The sequence below is a fragment of the Pan paniscus genome, chromosome 6 (assembly GCF_029289425.2).
Source record: "Pan paniscus chromosome 6, NHGRI_mPanPan1-v2.0_pri, whole genome shotgun sequence".
NCBI classification, from domain to species: domain Eukaryota; kingdom Metazoa; phylum Chordata; class Mammalia; order Primates; family Hominidae; genus Pan; species Pan paniscus.
In genome coordinates, this window is record NC_073255.2 from 175,374,564 (window position 1) to 175,389,990 (window position 15,427).

At 42.4% G+C, this 15,427-nt stretch overlaps 1 protein-coding gene across 3 annotated transcripts in view; it reads left to right on the forward strand.

Annotated features, from left to right (window-relative positions):
• Positions 1 to 15,427, forward strand: part of TRIM24 (tripartite motif containing 24) — a 126,734-nt gene that overhangs the window by 99,423 nt on the left and 11,884 nt on the right. For all 3 annotated transcript variants that reach the window (XM_003813422.5, XM_003813421.6, XM_055115424.2), the window contains exons 10-12: positions 9,241 to 9,414; positions 12,596 to 12,769; positions 15,256 to 15,391. In XM_003813422.5, the coding sequence (XP_003813470.1) occupies positions 9,241 to 9,414; positions 12,596 to 12,769; positions 15,256 to 15,391 (484 nt within the window). The remainder of the gene's footprint in view (positions 1 to 9,240; positions 9,415 to 12,595; positions 12,770 to 15,255; positions 15,392 to 15,427) is intronic.

Sequence of the window (15,427 nt, forward strand, 5' to 3'; positions counted from 1 at the left end):
GTGATTTGGAATTATTTATCCTGCCCCACCATAAAGTCTTTCCTCTTGTTTCATTGTAATATTGCTGTCCTAGGCAAGTTAATTCTCCCACCCAGTTGGTAAAGGCCTTTTCCCAGCAAGCAATGCAGAATCTCCCGATAATAGAGATTTTTTAAGGGCCAGACGCTCAAGCTTGTGAATGTTGGTTCAGGGGAGAGGACAGTCAGAGTAAAGTTACCTTGGGGCATTAGCTCCTTTGCTTCCTACTGCCATTGATCCCCTATGATGGTTCCTCCACATGCATAGCATGAGGAGACATGTAGGCTACTGACTATGTTTTCAGCCAGTTGGGCAAACAGGTTGCTGGCCAAGGGAGAGGATTCAGGCAACTCCTGGTGGATGTGCTCATAGAATGACTCAAAAACTCGGAACTGTTGGGTTGAATCGGTCCAGGTTTTCTTTATAATATACAGACTGACTTCTGAGTTTACTTTTTGACCTTTGACTTTGAACCCCAGTGTCGTGGGATAGCCTGTAGTCCATATGGGCAGACCTGGCTCTAAGATGGTGAGATGTGCAGGATAGCAAATGCTAGGTTTATGAGTTGGTTTTTCCAGTAGTTTCATATGTATGACTTGACTTGGTGGTTGTTGATAAGTGGACCAAGTCATGCAGCTCCAGCGGGCTATTAACGGGGACCTAGAGGAACAAACGGGGCACACATTTTTGCTTGGAACAAGTACCATAGTGCCCTGTGGGGCCAATGATAATGGACCACTACAGGATTGCTACCTCCTGGCAAACATTGAAGTATAAGGATATGAGCTCCCCATAAGGGGAAGAGGCTTTGATTTGGTTTGGAAGATCCCCTTCCTTAGTATGAACTTCAAACCAAGTCTCAATAGGTGGGGACTTAGGGTCCTAACATATGTAGGGCTGGCTATTTCCTGGGTCACAGATTGAATAGGTTACCTGGTTATGAGCACAAGTTCCTAAGTGGCTCCCTGTGCACTCATAATAAATATAGTACAGCAGAGTCCTAGTTATGGTGCTCCCCGACCGCGTAGTATGTATGCAGTGGGGGCTCCCTTCTATGAGTCCATTTTCTGACACTGGTATGAGGAGTGCCATGATGGGGATGAGTAGCAACAAAGTAAAGAGTAGCATGTTTATACCCAGCAGGGACAAAAGAGGTCTTTGCCCCCAGGAGGAGGTTGGATAAAGAGACAGGATAATAGTAAAACAATTAGTATTATAAGGAAAGCTATTGGACCTAAGAATTCTAACCACATTTACTTCCCTGATGGTGCTCACGCTTCGGCCGTGCATAGACTAGTCAGCTTCTGGGGTGACTAGAGCCGGGCTGTTGTCTCCTCAAGCTTCAGCCGTGCATAGACTGGTCAGCTTCCAGGGTGACCAGAGCAAGGCTGTTGACTTCACTGGCAACCTGGTCCCACCGTAGGATCAGCCGGGTCAGATGGTCTGGGTCCTGTTGGCTGGTCCACTTGTCTTGGGCTGCTGGTTTCAGCTGACTGTGGTGGATCCAAGGCACAGTTCCTGCAACTTTAACAGCAGTGGGAGTGGACAAGATTACAGTATGGGGCCCATCCTATATGGGTCCTAAAGTGGTTGGGTTCCATTTCTTAACCTAAACAGAGTCCCCAGGTCTAAAAGGGTGTGATGGGTCTGTTAGGCTTATGGGCATTCTTTCCTGTACCCAGCCATGGATACTTTGCATGGCTATCCCTAAAGCCTGCATTTGCCTTCTTAAGGTTAATTCCCCTAGTTCATGGAGGTCACCTTTAATTTGACCTATGATTGGGGATGGCCAACCGAACAAGATCTCATAGGGCAAATAACCAGTTTGTTTGGTGGGGGTGCACCTGACTCAGAGGAGGACCATAGGCAGGACTTGATCCCATCTCAGATGAGTTTTTTGCCAATATTTCTTCAGTAGCTGTATAAGTGTCCAATTCATGTGTTCCACTTTTCCTGAACTCTGTGGCTTGTAGGCTATGTGTAACTTCCATTTTATTTTTAACAGCCTTGCTAGATCTTGAGCTATTTCGGCTACAAATGCTGGACCATTATCTGACCCTGGAGTCAAGGGCAGTCCAAATCTGGTGATAATGTCTCTTAACAATACTTTAGTCACTTCTCATGCTTTCTCTGTTCTGGTGGAGAAAGTCTCGACCCATCCTGAAAAGGTGCAGACAAGCACTAACATGTATGGATAGCCTCTGGCTCGGGGCAGCTCAGTGAAGTCCATTAGTAGGTTTTTACAGGGTGTGGCTCCTATTTACTGTATTCCTGGGGCCGAGTGGGCCCTTGCCGTGGGTTGTTCTGGGCACAAATTAGATATTGTTTGCAAATGGCTCGGGTGATGGCAGTGAGCCACAGCACATAGAAATGGTGTCCAAGTAGTCTTTCTAGTGCCGTTTTCCTTATATGAGTTCCTTGATGGAATTGTCTTACAAATTTGGGGGTCACTATTTCAGGGATGGCTAGCCTCTCATCAGAGAATTTCCACCATCGTTCTTCAATGTAATGTCCAGTCTGTTTGGCACACCAGGCCCTTTCATTTGGAGAGTAATTTGGGACCTCTGGGAGGAGAGGCAAAGCTAGGGCTTCCTTTTTACAATGTGGGGTAGTCATTCCTGCCTGTTTTGCCTCCATGTCTGCTTTTCTGTTTCCTTTGGCCTCTAGTGTTCCTGCCTTTTGATGCCTTTGCAGTGCATAACAGCCACTTTCTTTGGGGCCTGTACAGCATCTAAGAGCTGTAGGAGTTCTTCCTCATACTTTATTTCTTTGCCCCCAGCAGTTAAGAGTCCTCTTTCCTTATATATAGCTCCATGAACATGCAATGTGGCGAAGGCATATTTGGAGTCAGTATAAACATTGACTTTTTTTGTCTTTTGCTAGCAAAAGGGCTCTTGTCAGGGCTATTAGGTCTTCTGCTTTTTGGGCTGATGTTCTGTGGGCAGAAACTGAGCCTCTACCACTGAGTCCAATGTTACTACTGCATACCCAGCCTGCTGGACCCCTTCCAATACAAAATTGCTTCCATCTGTAAAGTATTCAACATCTGGGTCCTTGAGGGGTTGGTCTGTAAGATCTTTCTGGCTTGAGGATACCTCGCCTACTCCATCTACACGGCAATGAAGGGGGCCTCCTGGTTCCAAATCAGTTGGGAGCAAGGTAGCCAGGTTTAGGGTATTTATGTGAGGATTTTTGCATAGGAGCCCTTGGTATCGAGTCATTCTTAGGTTTGATAATCAAGGATGCCATCTCTGATGCATTAAAGTTATAACCGAGTGCAGTACCTGGATGGTCAGTTGCTGCCCTAGAGTCAGTTGGTCAGCTTCCTGTGCCAATAGGGCTGTGGCAGCTAGTGCTTTGAGGCACAGAGGCCATCCTAGTGCCACAGAATCCAATTGCTTGGATAATTATGCTACCGGGCCATGCCATGATCCTATGACCTGAATTAGGACCCCTATAGTGATTCCTTTTCACTCATGGACATATGGAAAGAAAGGCTTAGTTAGATCTCGCAATCCTACGGCTGGGGCCTGAGTTAGGGCTTCTTTGATCTGCTTAAATGCCTTCTCCTGGTCAGCCTCCCAGAGGAGGGGCTCCTTTTCTCCCCTCTTTTGTGGCTTCATATAATGGCTTGGCCATAAATGAGAAATTTGGGATCCAGATACAGCAGAACCCTGCTGCCCCTAGGAATTCTCTTATTTGTCGCTGGGTGTTTGGAGTGGGGAGTGCACAAACAGCCTTCTTTCGCTCACTGCCAAGCCATTGTTCCCCTTGACTTACTTCAAAGCCTAAATATTGGACTCTCCTGGAGCAGATTTGAGCCTTCTTCCTGGACACCTTATACAGGAGATGGAGGAGGTCTTGGGTTCCTTGAAAGCAGTCTTCTTGGGTTGGGGCTGCCAAAAAAAAGGTCATCTATATATTGCAGCAAGGTGCAGTTGTCATTTGGCGGGGTGTAGGCCTTGAGGTTTAAAGATTGTGGGAGATTTTTTGAATCCTTGTGGGAGTCTTGTCCAGGTGAACTGCGACTCGCCCCATTTGCGACTCGCAAAATGGGCTAATTGGTGCCAGGTGAAGATAGAAGAATGCATCTTTCAGGTCTAGGCAAGTAAACCAGGCAGCACTTGCTGGAATAAGTCCCATCAAAGTATATGGGTTTGGTACTATCGGGTGGATGTTTACTGTAGTGTGGTTCACAGCACACAAGTCCTGCACCGGCCTGTATTCTCCAGATGGCTTCTGTACTGGCAGGAGTGGGATGTTCCAGGGTGACTGGCATTTGACTACAAACATGATTCCATGTTAGTAGAGTTGCTCACTCTAAGTGTTTGTGAACACCTCATATGGCTTCCGGGAAAACCAGGTACTGGCAAACTAAACTGGGGTTGCCCCTGGTTTTAGCTCTACTACCACTGGCATCTAATCTTTAGCCAGCTCGGGTGGGTTATCTTCAGCCCATACTCCAGGAATTTTATTAAGTAGCCTCTATAATTCAAGTATTCCTGGTTTGTGAGACAGTTCTGGTGGCTTTTTTGTGTATAGCCTCCATTCTTCAGTTTGCGGGACGGTAAGGGTTAACACCATGGCCTTTGGGTCAGTCAGGTTTAGAGTCATATCCCCTTGTGGCCCAAAAGCAATCTGTGCTTGCAGTTTCCAGAGTAGGTCTCTCCCCAGCAGGGGAACTGGGCAATTTGGGAGGTACAGGAATTCATGTTGGACCTCTTGTCCTCCTATAACGAACCTCCTTGGCCAACAAAATGGCCTCTTCTCTGAGACCCTGGTGACCCCTACAATAGTTGTATAGTTTTTGGATAGTGGTCCTATGGATCGGGTTACTACCAGCTATTCAGCCCCATTGTCCACCATAAAGTCCATTAGCTGGCCCCCCACTTCTAATGTGACCATGGGCTCCTGGGGGCCTAAGGAGAAGGAGCCTGGTCTGTCCTTGTCCTTATATTCTTCAATCCCTGCCACCCCGATCAGGTCGGTATCTGGTTCCTTCAGGGTGCAGCAGCCTTTGACTGGTGGCATTTTTGTTTCATAGCCTCCGCCATTTTCTTCACTGCCCTCTGGACACTGATTTTTTCCAGTGTCCCTTTTAGCATCATGCACATTGGTGCTTATCTAACCTCAGCCGGCTTTGAGCCTCTGTCTGGTTTGGCCCCATCTCCGTCTGTGCCCGTGTCCACATCCGCGCCCTCTTGCAATGCTAGTTTCCCTTACCGTAAGGGCCACTGCTAACATATTGGCCTTTTTCCTAAGCCTCCGATCTGCTTCCTTTTTTGCCTCTTGGTCACGGTTAATATACACCTTGGTGGCCACTCCCATAAGTTGGGTGGCATTCATGCCTGCGAAATTTTTTAGCTTTTGCATCTTCCACCTGATGTCACCCTGGGCTTGTCCTGCAAATGCTGTATTCACTGTGCACTGATTTTCAGAGGCCTCAGGGTCAAACGGAGTGTAAAGCTGGAATGCCTCACAGAGTCTCTCATAAAACTGGCTAGGGCTCTCATCAGCTCCTTGAAGAACTTCTGAGATATTTCCTATATTGATTGCCTTTTTCCTGCCTTCCTTTAGCCCTTGCAAGAGTGCTTCTCGGTACCTCTATAGGTACTGTTAATTGGACTGCATGATTTGAATCCCAGTGGGGGTCTGCTTCTGGAAACTGGCCCTGAGTGTATGCCTGAACGTTAAGTGTGCCTTCAGGTGCACTGGCTTCTAGCCAGCAGAGAGCTGCCTGGATTACCCTCCAGCACTCCTCAGTGTTAAACAGTGTCAAGAGGAGCTGCCTACAGTCTGGCCAAGTTGGATTGTGTGTCTGGAAGATGGATTGCATTAGATCTATGAGGGCCTGGGTCTTCTCCATGTAGGAGGGGGTATGGTGTTTCCAGTTTAGGAGATCAGTGGTTGTAAAAGGCTGGTAGATGAAGTTCCATTGCCCCCCTTGGACTTGACCCTGTTCATCATAATAGATGGGTCCCCGTGTCTCCCTAAGAGGCATTTGCATAGCCCAAGCATGACCAGATCGGAGGCAGCCCACTTGATCATCTTGTCTTTCTTCCCTGACCTCCTGGGGCTCCGATCTTTCCTTTTGGGGTGAGTCTTGGAGCATGTTACCATCTGAATCTGACTCCTTGGGGGCCATTGGCCTCAGTAAATGGGGGTAGATTAGAATATATGGAAGAGGAATTTCTATCTCCTCTGGCAGTTCCTGCAAAACTGGTTTCTCTTGCCCTTCCCATGACTTTTTCTTTGTCTCCGTATTTGCCAGCAAAGCTGATTTTACTTTCACTTTAGGCTCGGTCTGAGCCACAAGCATTTTGCAGTAAGCTGCCAGGCAGGGCTGCAACCATGCAGGTCAAGTTTGAACTACATTTAGCCATGAGTCAATATAAGGGAATTGGTCTGGGTGCCCTGGCTGTCCTTCGACCCCAATCACCACCTTAAATAAATGGCCAATTGTTTCCCTATCTGTGGTTCCTTTGGCTGGCCATCCGACACTAAAAGAGGGCCATTCTATTTCACAGAGTTCTCAACCTCTGAGGGGTCAACTTCATCCCGTAATCCCCTGCATAACCTTTCTTAAAATTCTTTAACATACATTGTAATGGGGTGGGTTTTGATGACTTCCCTCTCATTTCCTCCCAGTTACAGCGCAACACACTCACTCTCACTTTCACTTAAGACCGATTAGACCGTCCCCCTCGCAGGAGTATTTCAGACACCACTTAGCATTGGAGGCTCCGTTTTGACCCCCACAATTACTAAATTGTGGGGCACCTCCCTAAGCCATATGTGGAACACTGCTAGTCCCGGTCAGTCCCATGGTTCTCTCAGAGTGTATGGTCTACGCTAAGAGAACTGCGGCCCCCACACATCACTCCCCGCGTTGGTTCCTCCTGGAACCGCCTCTTTCACATGCATTCACACACTTCCCCGCTCCCAATTCCTCTTTCTCAACTGACTCTGCAAGCCACTCTCATGTCCTGGGTTGGTTGGGGTGTGAGCTTGTGAGCTTCCCTGACTTTGCAAGCCACTCTCACGTCCTGTGTTTGACCACTAGTTACACCCCAGGAGGTGATCAGGCTCCCCTTCCATTCTTATGGGACAGGTCCTGCCTCGGGCCCAAACCTTACCACAATCCTGTAGTGCACTGTTCCTGGAATCATCCTGTACCTGCTTAGGTTCCATTGTGCTGTCAGGTAGGGTCACGGGAGAGCTGATCACCCCTCTGGGTTGAAGTTCTCCCAGTGGCGCCTGGGGTCACAGGTCTCCCCCGGCCTGGGGCTCCAGTCTCACAGGCGAAGAGACAGTAAACCTTTTGTCTCCAATCCCGGGCGAGCCCCCAGAAAATGTTTCAGGAATCAGAGGACTGGAGAGACCAATAGGTAGAATAAGAGGATTTTATTTAAGTGGCCACTGGCCCAACGGATTCACATCCAAAGGCTAGGCCCTGAACAAAGACAGGGCTTGACTTTTATACACACTTCTGAAAGGGGGTTGGCTAGTTTAAATGGTGTGGCGGGAATCTAATGGCATGAAACTCATGGTGTAGGCAAGCAGGCTTACAGAAGCAGAACAAAGGCAGTTAATCAGTGACAGGTTTCATAATCCTTAGCATAGCTTGTGACCTTGCAGCTGCATTGAAGGAAAAACAGGAACTTACAAAACTTGGAAATTGAGTAATGGTAAGGGGGATGAGGAGATAGTAAAGGAATTTGATTTGCTTAAGCTTGCTCTGAGGGGATGTTGGGAGAGTCTCTGGAGCTCCTTCCTTTGGGCTCTGGCTTTCCAGATAGTTTTATCAAAGCTTTGCCAGGGCCCTGCATATTGCTGGCCTTGGAGTGAGTCAGCTAAGTACAGGGAAACTTGTTTTTCTCTTTATTTCTGCTTCAGCCTCATTTGTGATTCCTTCACCCAGCCTTCCTGTAATCAACCAGGGTTGTTCTTGGAGACTTTGCTTTGAAAATATGTTTTCTGGCCAGGCACAGTGGCTCAAGCCTGTAATCCCAGGACTTTGGGAGGCTGAGGTGGGCTGATCACTTGAGGTCAGGAGTTCGAAACCAGCCTGACCAACATGGCAAAACCCCATCTCTACTAAAAATACAAAAATTAGCCAGGTGTGGTGGGGCATTCCTGTAATTCCAGCCGCTTGGGAGGCTGAGGCAGGAGAATCACTTGAACCCAGCAGGCAGAGGTTGCAGTGAGCCAAGATCGGAACAAGACTCCATCTCAAAAAACAAACAAACAAACAAAAAACAGAAAATGTTTTCTTCTATGGAGACTCATCCTCTAAGTTGTAATTACTCAGTATCTTAACAGCCAGCTAAGCACCCGAACATGTTTTGGTAATGATATGGCAGACTAGATTTGGATTAAAGCCTTGGTGTGCTGCTTGGTATTAGCTGTGTGACTTTTTTCAAATTATGTTTTCAAACTTTTAGTTTCCTAATTTGCAAAACAAAGGTAATAATACCTACTTCATAAGGCTCAATAACATAATAATATGTAAAATGCCTGCCAGGGCTCAATAAGATCTAAAACTTACTAAGTGTTATTAATATCAACTGTTTTCATTATTAACGATTTGTTCATTTTGAGTACACCCATTGAGCCAGATTACTTGTTCAAATCCCAGCTCCATGCCTTATTGTCTTTGTTAATCTTGAGCAAGTTACTAAATTTTCTGTGCTTTATTTTAGCTTTCTTATCTATAAAATAGAAATAATCTGTGCTTTATAATAATATTGCTAAGAATAAATTAGTGAATACATGTGAAGCACTTAAAGCAGTACCTGGCATTTAATAACTGCTCAATAAGTGTTAGCAGTTATTATTCTACCATCACTTTATTTTTAGGAGGTTTCAAAAGGGTAGTTCTTTGTGAAAGATAATTGTGAAGGACTTAGAAGGATACCAAAGACACATTTTACTTACTTCCCAACATGGCCTAGGTCCAATTCTGGTACAATCTACTTACAAAATCTAGGTGGCAATCCCTCTCCCAAGGTTCTTTCCTAGTAAGGTTCTTTTAAAAAAGTTGTTTACACAAATTCTGAAAGTCTGCCCATCCCCCACCCCTCATTCCCTTATGTAAATCTTAATAATTGATTGATCTGTGGCAGAGTTCTATTTTTCTGTAAAAGTTTTATAAGATAGAGATTTATAATTTGTTTTTCAGAAGAAGATTGTTACTAAATTGGTTTAATTTCTTTTTTCTAGCAACCGCCTCCACGTTTGATAAACTTTCAGAATCACAGCCCCAAACCCAATGGACCAGTTCTTCCTCCTCATCCTCAACAACTGAGATATCCACCAAACCAGAACATACCACGACAAGCAATAAAGCCAAACCCCCTACAGATGGCTTTCTTGGCTCAACAAGCCATAAAACAGGTATATATCTACCTTCTTTTCTCAATTGCTTTTTCTGCTGCTTTCTACTTTCAAATCACAAAGAATTTATAGATTAAGCAACAGGTTATAAAGAGCCAAGAGCAAGCCTTCTTTTTCATTTTTTAAATAAATGTGAATTGCAAAGTTTGATGCTTTTTATCAGTAAGAGAAATTAAACCACTTATGTAGAAGTGATGGCCCAATATAATCAATGACCATAGGTATTAATTTTTATAATATGGTATGGATAACTTTTAGGTGAGTATATTAAATTTCCTAAGATAAAAGTATTCTAACAAATACAAGTTACATTCCACAAAATAGAACAATAAATGAATCTTTGAAGCGTCTCAAGAAGATTTCTTGGAAACAAAATTATGGCACAGTTTCAAGAGGGAATACATATATATCTGATGAAGTTTAATATTTAATGCATATTTAATATGATACAGCTTATTTATTTTTTTTTTTTATTTTTTTTGAGACAGAGTCTCTCTCAGTTGCCTAGGCTGGAGTGCAGTGGCGCAATCTGGGCTAACTGCAAGCTCTGCCTCCTGGGTTCACACCATTTCTCCTGCCTCAGCCTCCTGAGTAGCTGAGACTACAGGTACTCGCCACCACGCCCGGCTAATTTTTTTTGTATTTTTAGTAGATACTGGGTTTCACCGTGTTAGCCAGGATGGTCTCAATCTCCTAAACTCGTAAGCCACCGTACCTGGCCTCCTTTTTTTTTTTTTTTTTTTAAAAAGTCTCTCTCTGTCACTCAGGCTAGAGTACAGTGGCATGATCTCAGCTCACTGCAACCTCTGCCTTCCGGGTTCAAGCAATTTTCCTGCCTCAGCCTCCAGAGTAGCTGGGATTACAGGCGCCCACTACCATGCCTGGCTAATTTTTGTATTTTTAGTAGAGACAGGGTTTCACCATGTTGGCCAGGCTAGTCTCGAACTCCTGGCCTCAAGTGATATGCCCGCCTCAGCCTCCCAAAGTGCTGGGATTACAGGTGTGGGCCACCATACCCGGCTGTATTATTTATATACTTAGTGTCTTCAGGTAAAAATATTTTCTGTGTTTTGCATTATCTTAAAGTAAAAGTTATCACAGTGTTTTTTCTTCTCAAAGCTCCTATGACAACAGCCTGTCTAGCTGATTGTAGACTGATTTTGGTTTCTCCAAGACCAAAATAAAGATGATGCAATTTTCATAATTCTATAACATCCATTTTAATAAAATCATTTTAATGTTTTATTCTAAAAGTATGTACACTCTGTGTCTATACATATCTTCGTATAATCAATTTGCCTTTGCTATATCATCACCAAATTCTCTTAAACAATATTTTAATTATTTAAAATAAAATTCATACCTATTATTTCATCATTAGAAGGAAAGTAAAAAGGACCCAAGCTTCAGTTTGGCCTTAAATTCTACTTATTTTCCTAATAATTTTGCGGCACTTACTTAGTCTTTTCGCATCTCCCTTGCCTCAGCTATAAAATGCGTATCTTGCAGTTATGTTGAGAGTTTATTCTAATGTATATACAAGCACCTAGCACATGCTCAGTACTCAAATGTTTACCTCTTCCCTATTTATTATATTTTAATGAGTAGATACTCTAAGCATGTTTTTTTAAAATGGTTGTTGACCAAAAACGTAAACATGAATGAATAAGTAAAGGAACAAGCCAGGAAAAAATCTACTGGGAAATTGCTTTTAAGTAGTAGATGAGTTTAACAAATTAGAGTATACTCATACAGTGGAATACTTTTCAGATATTAAGAAAATGCAGTAATCTAGATATGATTTTCTGAGTACGTGAGGAAAAGCATGTTATAGAATTTTTGTGAGGTGTTATCTCGTGTGTGTGTGTGTGTTTTCCTCCAGCCTCATCCTGTACATAGAAAAAAACCTGAAACGATCCACCAACTGATTGTTCTTGGTAGAGGAGGAGGAAAGGGGGCATCAGAGGTGGGGAATATGAGGGAGGAGTAGGTGGTAAAGAAGACATTCATGTCCAACTTCATATGTTTCTGTATGTAGTTTTTACAATGGAATATATAAATTAGGTTTTTCAAAATTGGAATGTTTCAGACATTTTATATAGTGCTGTTCATTTGTGAATGACCATGTTTGGAAAATACGGCATCTTGCAGTACACTTAGTTACTTTCCTTCTTCCAGCAGGAAAATTTTCAAACATAATAAAAATTGAAAGAATTATATAGGGAACATTTTGTTCTACTTGCCTTATTACATGTTTATCTATTCCTTTGTCCATTCATCAAGTCATCCTTTTTTTTTTTTTTTTTTTTTTTTTTTTTGAGGCGGAATCTCTCTCTGTAGCCCAGGCTGGAGTGCACTGGTGCAATCTTGGCTCACTGCAACCTCTGCCTCCTGGGTTCCAGTGATTCTCCTGCCACAGCCTCCCAAGTAGCTGGGATTACAGGTGCCCACCACCACGCCCGGTTAATTTTTGTGTTTTAGTAGAGATGGAGTTTCACCATGTTGGCCAGGGTGGTCTTGAACTCTTGACCTCAAGTTATCCACCCACCTTGGGCTCCCAAAGTGCTGCGATTACAGGCATGAGCCACCATGCCCAGCCCATCATGTTTTTCAATAGGTTTTGAGTAAATTCCAGACAGCAGCATGCTTCACCTCTATATACTTCAGCATGCCTATCATCATCTTAATGTGTTTATCTCAGCAGGAATGATAGTACTTTCCTCAGATATTTATCGAGGCCTAATTATCTGTTCATATATGAGAAGAGGAATATAAAATCCTGAAAGTACCAGTCTGTAGCTTAGTATTTTCAAGTATTTCAGATAGGGATAGAAGAAATGTATGTTTTCAACCCTCCATCTTTACCTTGAAGTTGCTATGTATATATTTACATTTTTTTTTCCAGTATGTATAAACCTGCCAAGATTGGGTACTGTGATTTTTCTGGTGTATACTAACTGTTGTCTTCCAGTAAAAATCAGTGCTTTTTACTGTTTTGGTTTTTTTTTTTTGACAAGATTAATGAAAATTATATATACTTGTGCAGTCTTTTGCTGTCCCATTCTCCTTCCATGTAAATTACAGTTGAACTCTTCTACTTCATTTTGTGTGAGTGATTAGATAGATGTTGTATTTTATAAGCTTGTTGATAGTTTTTGTTCTTCTCTTCTTGTTACTGTAGTGGCAGATCAGCAGTGGACAGGGAACCCCATCAACTACCAACAGCACATCCTCTACTCCTTCCAGCCCCACGATTACTAGTGCAGCAGGATATGATGGAAAGGCTTTTGGTTCACCTATGATCGATTTGAGCTCACCAGTGGGAGGGTCTTATAATCTTCCCTCTCTTCCGGATGTAAGTAGACACAAAATTTATACTAGCCTCTGTTGAAAACTGTTGGCCGGGTGCAGTGGCTCACTCCTGTAATCCCAGCACTTTGGGAGGCTGAGGCAGACAGATTACTTGAGGTCAGGAGTTCGAGACCAGCCTGGCCAACATGGTGAAACCCCGTCTCTACCAGAAAATACAAAAATTAACCAGGCATGATAGCACACGCCTGTAATCCCAGCTACTTGGGAGGCGGAGGCTGTGGTGAGCTGAGATCATGCCACTGCACTCCAGCCTAACAGAGCGAGACCCTGTCTCAACAAAGAAAGAAAATTGTTAGTGAATTTGGATCTGGTAGAAGGCATGAATTTGTTGGATTATAGGTTGTTTGTTTTTACAAGTTAATTTTAATCCTTTAGAATATTACAACAGTAGTAAAAATAAAAAGATTATGAACATTGGACACATAACCTACTGTCTTTCAAGCCACCGGAGTTAAAGGTGTTTGTAAATGAGTGATTATGGTGATGGATCATGGAATCTAAGCTGGGAAAGGAGAAAAGTAAGGACATGGAAAGATATGCTGGGACGTTGAATGGCTGGACATCAGAAGAGATGAAGACAAGTTTAATGATAGAAATCCTGTTAGATCATACTGACAAGTGCAAAATTACCTCTGGTTTATATTACATGTAAATTAACTCACTCTCCAAACTCTTTGTCAGTATGACTTTTTGTTATTTATTATATTTTTAAATGATTTTTATTTTTAATAGAGATGGGGGAGACGCCCTATGTTACCCAGGCTGGTCTTGAACTCCTGGGCTGAAGGGATCCTCCTGCCTTGGCCTCCTAAAGTGCTGGGATTACAGGCATGAGCCACTACACCCAGCCAGTATGACTATTCCAAAGGCAGAAAGTCTGCATTCTGTAGACAGATCTCCATATATAAGTTGATTCTGTGTTTGATCCTTTTTTTAATCTAAAGTTAGATAACCTACTGTCGTGCACATATACATACGCACCTAATGTTAAGAAGCTTTTAGGAAATCTCTTGTACTCTTTACTTGGATCAAATTACCTATAAGATTGTGAAAATAACTTTATTTTCATTATTTGTTTTTCAAGTTGAGATCAATTAATATTTCCTAATAGTTGCATTGTTAATCTTACCAGAGTCATTCCATTTTTAAAATAGTTTTGTATACTTTAAATGAGTAGAATACATATATTTTCTCATGCATGGATGGTTCATAGGAAAACTTACATCTAAACCCCATAGTTTTATTTGGCTTTTAGGATTATCCCACAAAGTAAACAACTTTCCTTGTATTAAGTTCTCATAAATTTAGTCATTCTAGTACTTTTTGTACTCTTTGAAAAATATTGGCCAAGTATTGCCAAAGAATATTAAAACAAAAATGACCCTGTATATTAACCACCTGGCCCGATTTCCCTGCCCCCAAACCCACAGGAAGTAAAATTCTTTCTGCTTTTTCCTCTGCAGTCCTCATACAGGTGAACCTTTTTCCACCAGGCTTTCTTACCTGAAATTCCTCTTAGGAATTACAGAATAAGCTGAAATGAGTGACTGTTTTCTCATTTCTCCCAAAGGTGCTTCATAACTAGTACCATTCTAGGTGCATAAGCAAGAAATTGATTCATTATATACAAACTGTGCCCTATGGCTGTAGGACTTAATTATCTTATAGAATCCTGGTTGAACAAGAGTAGAACTATGTTAAAGAATTGAACTGGATTTTAAGCCCAAAGACATTGGTGGGAAATTTGGTATATGTAGGCATGAAAGAATTTTTGTGTCTAAAGTATTAAACTCTTACTCATTAGGGATTTGGAAATTAGGATAAGGAAAAGAAGTGTTATTTGTATTCCTGTTATATTAAAGCAAGAATCTTTAGGGTTCACCTTTTCTCCTACAAAACAACAGTAATGTATTCAGTGAGGTTAGTGCTGTAGATATATGGACTTCATCTATTTAGCATATACCCAGAGTATCAGTTGTTAAAGTATCCCTTTCAGAGGATCCACTAGGTCCTGTCTATCTGTGTGAGGCTAGATTTTCTTCATATTTTTCAAGCAAAACCATATACCACAATAGATTGAATGCTGTTTAGGGAGACATTAAAGAGATTTGCAAGAAATGTAAAATTGTGATAGTCTTCTCACCAAGTTTATGTTTTTCATATGGCAAGCTTTTGTCGTTTCTTTATAAGAATTTTTTCAATTTTTAAGAGTGTGAATGACATGATATTCCTTTTGACTCCTGTTTTTGAAATAGCGTCCTAAATATTTTACTAAGGTGAAACACTAAGATAGTGAAAACCTTTATTCAAGGTTGTTTATGGGGAAAATATCTGTTAGAACTTCTCAAATGTGGTATCTATGTTTTGTTATTCGATAATAATTAAGTTATTGAAGCTTTCTTATAAATTTAAAAGTAGCTTTTAACTTGCAAAATCAGAATGCCCTGAAATAATTTCTTTTCTTGTAAGATTGACTGTTCAAGTACTATTATGCTGGACAATATTGTGAGGAAAGATACTAATATAGATCATGGCCAGCCAAGACCACCCTCAAACAGAACGGTCCAGTCACCAAATTCATCAGTGCCATCTCCAGGCCTTGCAGGTAAAGTGGGCTTCTTTTGATTTTTGTGAAAGTTTT